This window comes from Nestor notabilis, unplaced genomic scaffold, assembly GCF_000696875.1.
Source record: "Nestor notabilis isolate BGI_N333 unplaced genomic scaffold, ASM69687v1 scaffold27632, whole genome shotgun sequence".
NCBI lineage: Eukaryota > Metazoa > Chordata > Aves > Psittaciformes > Psittacidae > Nestor > Nestor notabilis.
Window position 1 is genome coordinate 7539 of NW_009918284.1, and position 9581 is coordinate 17119.

The following is a 9581-nucleotide window of genomic DNA, read 5'->3' on the forward strand; positions in this document are numbered from 1 at the left end:
CTGGGGCGGGTGGCCAGCAGCACCTCTAACTTGGGTTCTGGCTGGGGGGACAGCTACAGGTAGCACTTCCCTCCTTCCCAAGTTCCAGGTAAGGCAGCTCCTAGATAACTGTGCCAAAATAATTAAGTCCCTATGCTGCTGTAGGATGGCAGCATGAATGACGACTTCCAGACACCAGTCTGCTTCCTGACTGTGACATGCTGGTCCTTCCCCTCCGCAAGTGCAGGAAAGCATCCCCTCGCTGCACCAGTGTTAACGGCTGATGGACAAAGCACTCAACAGGACAGCCCCAACCCTCCTGCTGCACATAGCTCAAGCAAGTGAAGTTCATGTCCCATTGTCTCTGAGCTAGCTCAAGCCCCAGATATCCAAGCTCAGCTTTCATTATGGCTTGTGCTTGCAACATTCACACTTGCATGCCTGCCATTCTCTCCAGGGTCACTGGTTTATGAAAGGAAGTGCCCGAAGCCTGAGGCCAGCCAAGCTGGTTCCTACCACCACAGAGCATGCTCCCATTTTCTCAAAACTCTCCAGCCTGGATCAACAATTTATTTCTCTAATTCTGTTTTCATGAAAGCAGAGACCATAGGAAATTACTGTGGATAAACAGATTAGCTGTGGCAACTTGATGCCAAGTATACAGTGAGCATTTTGGCCATCATATCCCAGGCAGCATCACCGCTCTCCTACCAAGTAGGAGACACAAAAGCCTCTTTGTGCTGTGTGACTAAACACAGGCAACAAACCAAGCCACTGAAGGCAGGAAAGATAGGAGTTACTGACAGCAGCTGTCTATTGAAATGCATCTCAGACTGGAAAAGCATCCCTGCTAGGCACCTGAATTTGAACTTCACACAACTTAAGTCCAGAGCAGGGAACACCCTGGGGCAGGAGACAGCCACCTCATTAACAACTCTGCTTCCCTAATACACGACACAGGCGATTCCCAGTTCCCAAGGATCCCAGAAATCCTCTCCGGCTGGTCATTACCCTCACTACCTGCATTCACTGAAGCCTTCAGGCTGATGCTCTGCTAAAAGGGCTGCTTGCAACACAGTCTGTTTCCATGCCATTAAGCAGCTCGCTGTGTGGCTTTCGTAACTTGTTTATAGCTTGTTTACAGGGAGGAAAATGAATATTACTCACTGCCACATGCAGATGCCATTCATAAGCTTGGATATATGAACTAGATTTAAAAAAAGCAGTTGTCACCCAGTCCTTTATTGACAGCATCTCAGATATAAGGCTTATTGTTTTCAACAGCCGGTGATGTACAGCTGTGGTTAAACTGGACTCCCTCACCCCTCAGTCTAGCCTAAGTTGGCAGCTTTATGTAATTAGCTAAACTTCACAGACTACTTACAAGTCACATTGACCAAAATCTTTTCACCTAGTCAAAGGGAGGCCTTCAGATGACATTTAAATCCATTTTTCAAGCAAATGTATAGTACAGAGTCAGTATCAGCCAGCGGGTTTTTGAGGATAAGGAAGCAGATGGAACCATGCACTCATCCAGCTCAACAAAATACAATCTGTGAAAACCAGACTGCAGCAAAAGTAGTGCTGTGGGTGGAAATCCAGAGCTCTTAAAATATTCTAAAGCTATACGGAAATTAAAAAATATTTCCCTAGTTAAAACCTGGAATTTTGAAAGCATCATCTTTGAGACAACTCAGTTAGGTAAGAATCTAAAATCCACAGGATGCCTTTGGTTGTTCAGACCTGGATAATCTGCAGGGCATAAATATTCTACCATGAAAACTATCTGAAGTTCTCTTCAGTAAGTTTCTGCTCAGAGCATGGAATGGCACTGGAAAACAGATGGCTGACCACAAGCAATTTCCAACTATGTGCAACCGCTGCAGGCAATTCCCAACTATGTGCAGCCCCTTCCCTGTTGAGAGAACAGTATTCCCAGACATACCATAAGCTTCGTAGGTTTCCTGTGCCTCCCCGTGTCCATAATCATAGTATTCTGTGTCCCTGGAAGAGTAATTGTGTTGGTTACATAGAGGGCTGAAATCATACTCTTAAACTGATACACCTTGCACAAACACTTGAAAAGCAAAAGATGCCCAATGTCACTCATGGCTCTGGCAGGTCTGTTCGCTGCTTTTATGGAATTGTCAAAGACACAGGGACACTCCCAAAAATTACTTCCCAGGCACTCCTGGATTCCAGCAGAATAGGGCACTTTCCCTACAGCTCAAGCTCAAAACCGAGTGTTTCCATTCCCTTAAAAGAAAACAGAAAGAGAGGACCATGCATAACTCACTCAGCAACAGACACGAGACAAGCAGACTTACCCTTGGCCCTGGCTGTAGTAGCCTTCATACCCCTCATAGCTCTGGTCTGCATACGCATCATCATAGCCCTGAAACGGATGATGATGTAAAATAGTGTTAAGGGAAGGACTAGAGGTTAATGCCTGACCAAGAGTAATGGCAAAACTGAATTCAGCTTTCATGGAAGCCTGTGGATCCTTGCCTGCTGCAGGGAAGGGGCTCAGTCATTAAGACAGGTAGCTGAGATCTGCTTGTGTCCTCTGGCTTTGGAGGAACGAACCACACTAATATTTACAATGCATTTGAAAGTCATTTACACGTCCAAGGTTGCAGCTTGTCTGTGCTACAAATCCACATGCCAGGAAGCCCGTAGTTGTGCTGTCTAAACCACGGATTTAGGGGTAGATAAATCCAACCTAACAACTTTTGGTTGGAAAAATGAAGTTTAACTGAGAAGAGAAACAGATGTTTTAGATGTATGAATATTTGTGATGATTCCCCAAAATGCTGCTGTGCATCAAAACCTTTTTTCCTTTAGAATACCAAGAGCACAGATGCTTGGGGGGAGGGTGGTGCTTATAGTTACATTATGTGAAACATCACACCATGTTCACTCACATATTTACTCTCAGGATTCTAGGGGAAGCAGGAAACCTTTGGTGTTTCTTCCTTAAAAAGTTCCCTTGCAGAATCTTCCCTTGCATCAATCTTTGTGATGTACATTTTCTACCATGCTCTGACAGTTGGCCAACTTCAGCCTTAGGGGTTCATCTCTATTTTACCAAAACCACCCCTTGCCCCATATTTTGGACACGAGTAGCTCCCTCCTTTGAGGAGTAAGACACAAAGCAGGTCACCCAGCCCCATACCAGTGTTTGCGCTGCTGGTCACGTCTCCAGAGCAATCTTAGCCTTTATTTCAATAATGTGGAGTATCTGATACATGGTCAGCTAAGCTGGAATTAAACCAAAGATATAGAGTTACTCACATATTCCTCATAGGCTTCTGGTGCGGGAGGAGGAGGAGGAGGAAGCGGTATTCTCTGAATGCCGGCTGCTCGTGCTCTGGGTGCAGGAGCCCCCCGTACTGCTGGGGGGGGAGGCACCCCACGGGCTACAGCAGCTCCCCGGGCAATGGCACCTCGCACCGGGGCTCCTCGCACGAGGGCCCCCCGAGGAGGAGGAGGAGGAGGGGGGGGGACACCAACCCCACGTCCCCTGGGAAGGAGATGAGAAGGATTGTGAAGAGCTACAGCTCATGTGCTGAACGCCAAGGGCAGTGCATGCGCTTCTTAGACCTACTTTAAATTGCAATAGCTTGATAAATAAGTAAGTAGAGTTACCATTAACTAAGCCATGAATTCTTTAGCACAAGAATTGTTACACTACTGCTGGATTTACAAAAACCTCTTCCGGGATGGGAACTCTAGTGCATTAGATGTTGTACAGACAGCGAAATAAATCTGATACAGAACTTTGGGCAAGTAATTTCTCAGAGTTCATTTTAAGCAATCCTCTGTCATTAACCTGCAACGACTGCAAAACCTCCAGAAGTTACAGATCAATGATGAGATGAGCAGGGGCACTTCTGGGCTAAACACTCGTAAGCAAAGACTTCCCCTCCATGAAAAAGGTAGTGAAGCAAGAACTCTAGTAACAGTTTTATCACCAACTTATCCCTGTGCCTTGGCAGCAATGACAGAATAATGCCATCCTGTTACTTTCAAAGGATGGTCAGTTTAAACTGAAAATGCTTATTCTGCTGAAGGTTACAAAGCAAACACAACATCTATCTACACATAATTTTGTACTCCTGGTTTTGAAAGGTTACCTTATGAAGCTGCTGATTTCAGATATCAAAAACAATATAGAAGATTCCCACTGTGCTTGATCACATCTCAAAATACAAAGCATTTAATGCCAGGTTGCCAAAAGCAAGCCTGAAATGTAAGGTCAGAAAGCCTTGGAAAAGCCAAGGTCAAGGCCAACAGCTGATGTGCATTACCCTCATCTGGCAGGACAACTCTGAGCAAGATGCAGCATTTCTAGGTCTTGTGCTTTTGGGAAGGATACCTTGGGACAGGTGGAGGCGGTGGTGGAGCTGCTCCCCTTCCCCGCACAGGGACTCCCCGGCCTCGAGCTGGGTCTGGTACACCGTTCAGATAGGAGAGCTCCAAGAATTGCTCCTGACAGATATCATCCATCATATCCTAAAAAGGGGAAAGAGAGAACTCCAGAGAACAGCTAACTAACAAGTCTGTGCCCCAGGATATCACAGGCTACCATGCTGGAATAAAATAACCTCATAGATCCAAATGAAAATCCACAGGTTAGTTTTACTGGGATGTGATCAGCACTGCACAACTACAGCTTTCTCCAAACTGGCCAGGAAGGGCACATGACCTGCACAGACAGGAACTGTGGTGAGCCCAACTGCTGCTCCCAGGGAAGACGGCCTCTCGCAGCAGTTCTGGAGGTATCTGATGTTCAGCATCCCAGGGATGTCAGCAAGATTTATTTGCAAGCATTGGGGAGTTCAGAGGTGAAGTCAGGCAAGACATATCTCACCTCAAGCACCTTACATCTAAGGAGTGACTGGCAATGAGCCCATGTGAGGTAACAGCACTCTACTGCAATTCCAGCATGCTAAAGGAACTGGGAAAGACACCACCTGACAAAGAGCAAACATGCAGGTACAAATCCAGGCTGTCTTTTCAAATTCTTAGGAATGCAGCATGTTTCTGGCTCTGTGCATTTTATCACCCCAGGGGATGTAGCTCCTGGAATTGGCACAGATGCCTGGTGACCCTGCAGAGGTCATCATACGCCACATCTCCCCTCAACACACAGGCAGGCTGAGCCTCGCACCAGGGATCTTCACAGTGCCATGGCAACACCACAGAGCAAGGAGTCTCCTACCAGATGTGTTTTCACAGCACTGCTGGCTTCCATAACGACTTCTCTCACAATTCTCACAAGTTTCACACACTGTCTGAAGGCAGCAGTAGTTAAGACACTTTAAACAGCAAGGAGCACGCTTGCTTTAGCGAGTGGAGGTTTTGTACATCCCAGCGGCTCCTCGAAGATGACCTCTTTCCTTCAAAGACACTTCACAAAGCAATCTCTGCTCCTCTCTGTGTCACTCAAAAATCACACAGTACCCATAAGCTTTTCCTTCATTCTTCCTTACCACCCACAGATCCCAGGTTCCACCTGCCCCTGGAAGCACATCTGAGCTCTCCAGGCTCAGCTGCAGAGCAGCAGCGGGGGCTGACATTCGTAGAATCCCAGAATCCCAGCCTGGTTTGTACTGAAGGGACCTTAAAGCTCTTCCAGCTCCAACCCCTGCCACAGGCAGGGACACCTTCCACTAGAGCAGGTTGCTCCAAGCCCCTGTGTCCAACCTGGCCTTGAACACTGCCAGGGATGGGGCAGCCACAGCTCCTCTGGGCACCCTGTGCCAGCGCCTCAGCACCCTCACAGGGAAGAGCTGCTGCCTCATATTTAGGCAAGTGTCTGAGTTACAGGTTGAGCAAGCCAGACACAAAGGATAATGAACAAAGGGAGCACTACCTGCTTCTTTTCCCATTGTGTTTTATCCTAATTTAACGAGCAACATTATCATTTTAATACATGAAGGATTCCTCCAAACTCTGCAGTTCCTGGAGGCAATAAACTAGCACTGTTGTGTTACATACTGGCACCAAACCAACCATGAAGGTCTTGCAAGATTCACCAGTAAAAGACATCCTCAAACCAACAACAAGTGTCATCTGTATAAATGCCTGGTTAGCAAAAAGAGGTTCCTTCACATCAATTGCATTTAAAGCAGGAGAAATATTGATTTGACAGTTTTGTCTCAGAAAACAGCTACAACATTGAACAGTACTACCTAGCTGCCTGGGCAGTCACCCTCCTCATCCTCTCACCACCCCTTCAGAGCAGGGCAAACACCTCTGTACTTAGTTTCTCATCTGACCAGTGAAGTTTTCTAGCCAGATTTCTACACTACAGCCCCAAGTCAGAGGAACCCGTCCAAGACTCCTCCATGCCAGCCACAGCTAATTTAATCCTCCTGCTAAAACTGACACCCACCCCAGGGTCCACAGCTAGTCCTGGGAGATAAATAGCTACTCCAGGTGTTCTAAACAATTGCTCTGTAAGCATGTATCTTTATAATTATGTCTAGAGGAATGCCTCCATGTAAGATCAACAGGGTCACGTTAAACTGCCACATGCACACTTTAATACTGCAGGCTTCTTCAATGACAACAATTCCTGTAGCATGAGCCCTGCACTGTGCAGACCTTACCCCATCCTTATAGCCAGAGTCACATCCCATCTACCTCTTTCAAAAAGAAAAGAACACCAGTATACATACTGGAACAAGGAACTTCTTGACTTCTTCCATGGCATGAGCCATCAGAGCATATGCTTCGCAGGGGGGGCCGAAAACCTCAATGAAGACATGCAAATCCATATTTAGATGAGCATATTTAGGATCTCCCCCTTTACGCAGTTCTTCCTCCTGAAACAAAGCAGATTAGAGATTCCTTAACTAATTAAGATGCAGAGAAACTATTTTTCTTCTACCTGTCTTCTAAGCCTTAGCAGGAGATGTCTGTAAAAGCATTCTGGTCATGTCTGGGCACAGATCATGGTAACACGGGATGGACATGAGCATGCAGTTCTATACAAAGCCACACACACTCTACACCTTCCATCTCTTTACAGCTGACTTTCCAGGTGACTGATGTTTTTGCTAACACAGTGATGCCAGCCACTTCCCCCCCCAGAAGATTAGGCATATGCAAGCAGTGCTCTTCCTCTTCCAGACCACCTTTCTGCCCAAGGTGCTCTTTACCATCTAACAACACAAACAAGCTTGCTCTTTCACTTGGCCCTCAGACATCTGTTATTCAGATGGTTTTAAGAAGCTACAAATAAGCTAGAAGTGGAAAAGCTTTTTGTGCTGCTGAAGTAAAAAGCTGAATTAAGTTACAGCTCTGTGGACTGTTGGCTCAGTTTTTAGAAGCAGGAAGAAAAAACATCTTCTTTTTTTCTGTTAAAAAAAAACAAACCACAAACAAACAAACAAACAAAAACCAACAGAAAAAATCCCCCTCCTGGCACTTTGTGATCCAGTAAAGAGACCCTGGAACATTCTGCTCCAGCATCTTCAGTGAACCATGGGAATTTCAGGATTTCAGAGGGAACGGCTGGAAAAAGGATTTTTATTTTATTTATTTCCTGGAGGGTAAACATATTCCTTTTGTGAATGACTTGTCACAGAGCAGCTGGGATTAATTCTTGGTTTATAAACTTGGTACTTTACCTTTCAAATAAACTATCTCTGCATCCAAGGGCACAGGGGATTAAAAGATGACTGATCTCAAAGTCATGTTCATAAAGAAAACCTATCTCATGCTTCTGCCCCAACCAAGACTGCTCCCAATAAGCACAGAACACTTTAGGAAATGTGACTTCCTAAACATGGGGACTTCCGACTGCCTTTGCTTATGGATTTCAGTGGTTTAACGTTTTAGGAAATGCTTTGAAAAGCACTATGCCTCACGACCATATGAAAGGCATTAATGTGTACGCATGTTTTCAAGGGTGATGTCCTTACCTTTGCTTTATCTCTCATTGAACCCTTCCCTAGGACAGATATTTTAGCACCAGTTTCTTCCTGAAGCCTCTTGATGGTATTGCCTTGAGGTCCCAAAATCTTTCCAACAAAGTTGAACTGTAAATGAAGAAGAAAAAAACCTAACTCCAGAGCTCAGTAACAAAAGCTCTCCTGAATGTTATGCTGGCTGACAAGAAAATTAACCGCTCCTTTTTCTCTTCATCTCACAAAAAAATGCACAGGAAAAAGTAAGTTCCAGAACATTCTTTTCATGAAAAAATGCTCCGCCAAAAACTCAAGCTAAATCAACTCATGTAAAGTGTTTAATTCTAACATCTACTCTCCAGCAGTTTTACAGGCAAGTCTGAAGAGTTAAATGAGTTCTTAACAGTATAACAAAAAGCTCTACATATCGAAGTGTCTATCCTAGTAATAAAATATCTACTATGCATCACCATTTAGTTTTATCCCAAGGCATTCTAGAAATGCAGTATATTAGAAATAAGACCCTGCAAGCTTGCATAGGAAAAATTCCATAGCAATAGTGGAACAGTGGCATAACTCCTGGTGACACTTTGACAGCTCCTATCTCCAAAAGTCAGCCATAAAATCCATAGAAAACAAGCAAATCACAGAGATTCAGTAAGCTGTTTCCTGGCCCTCACCTTGGGGTACTGTTTGACAGGTATCAGAACTCGTTCTTTCAGTTTCATATTCTTGTGGGAAAATAAATCCAGGTAGTTCTCCTCCTCATCCTTCTTTGTTGTTTCACCCTTCTGAATTTTTTCAATTTCTAAACAAGATAAAAATAGGGCTGCTTATATTCCTCAAACAAGCATCATTTAGAGTTGGAATTACGACAGGACAGAACAACCTCATTCTCTGTGAATACATGAACACTCAGAATTGTATTGATGGAGTCTGGACAGATAGCGCTAGCCTCTTCCCCCCTTCACACCTAGGGATTCCAGAAGGCCAAAAATGGGGTAATGAGCAAACCTAAGAAAGAACAGCAGAGAATGTCCTACAAATACCTTCAACATGTCAGAGTACGAAGCTAAGTACAGTTCTGTGTATCTGCTGTGCCTTCCTCTGTCAGTGCCCAGCCTCACACCTCCACCATGAGTGCAGTATCCCATGCAGACAACCAAACCTCCAAGGACACCAGCCCCAGCTACACTATGTGTTACACTCACTGTAACACAGCAGCCAGCAGCAAACAGAGGAAGTTTTTATCATTCAGGCTGATGTACTATTTTAAACCTGTAATTTAATGAGTGGTGCCACCGCACACTGAGACCATGGAGTTCTGGTGAGTTGCAAACATTCCTAATAAATAGAAGCCCGAATGAGTGACACACTAGAGCGTGGTCTGGTTTAGGAAATTCTTATAAGCTTCATTTCATTAAATGAATTGTGAACACACAATTCCTAACTTGGTTAACTTGTGATCCTCAGGCATAAAAGTGTAAAACAGCTGTAGGAGTGAATCAAGTCGTGAACTTGATTCATAGATTCCCAGCCCGGTTTGTATTGGAAGGGCCCTTAAAGCTCCTCCAGTTCCAACCCCTGCCCCGGGCAGGGACACCTTCCACTAGAGCAGGTTGCTCCAAGCCCCTGTGTCCAACCTGGCCTTGAACACTGCCAGGGATAGGGCAGCCACAGCTT

The 9581-nt window shown here is 45.1% G+C and overlaps 1 protein-coding gene across 1 annotated transcript in view; it reads right to left on the reverse strand.

Moving 5' to 3' along the window:
* Window positions 1-8706, reverse strand: part of KHDRBS1 (KH domain containing, RNA binding, signal transduction associated 1) — a gene marked incomplete at its 5' end in the record, with an annotated part of 9925 nt that extends 1219 nt beyond the window's left edge. Inside the window, 7 exons of the mRNA XM_010009643.1 lie at window positions 1925-1983; window positions 2307-2374; window positions 3274-3502; window positions 4358-4494; window positions 6666-6812; window positions 7914-8030; window positions 8579-8706. Of these exons, the coding sequence (XP_010007945.1) occupies window positions 1925-1983; window positions 2307-2374; window positions 3274-3502; window positions 4358-4494; window positions 6666-6812; window positions 7914-8030; window positions 8579-8706 (885 nt within the window). The remainder of the gene's footprint in view (window positions 1-1924; window positions 1984-2306; window positions 2375-3273; window positions 3503-4357; window positions 4495-6665; window positions 6813-7913; window positions 8031-8578) is intronic.
* Between the last annotated feature and the right edge of the window lie 875 nt (window positions 8707-9581).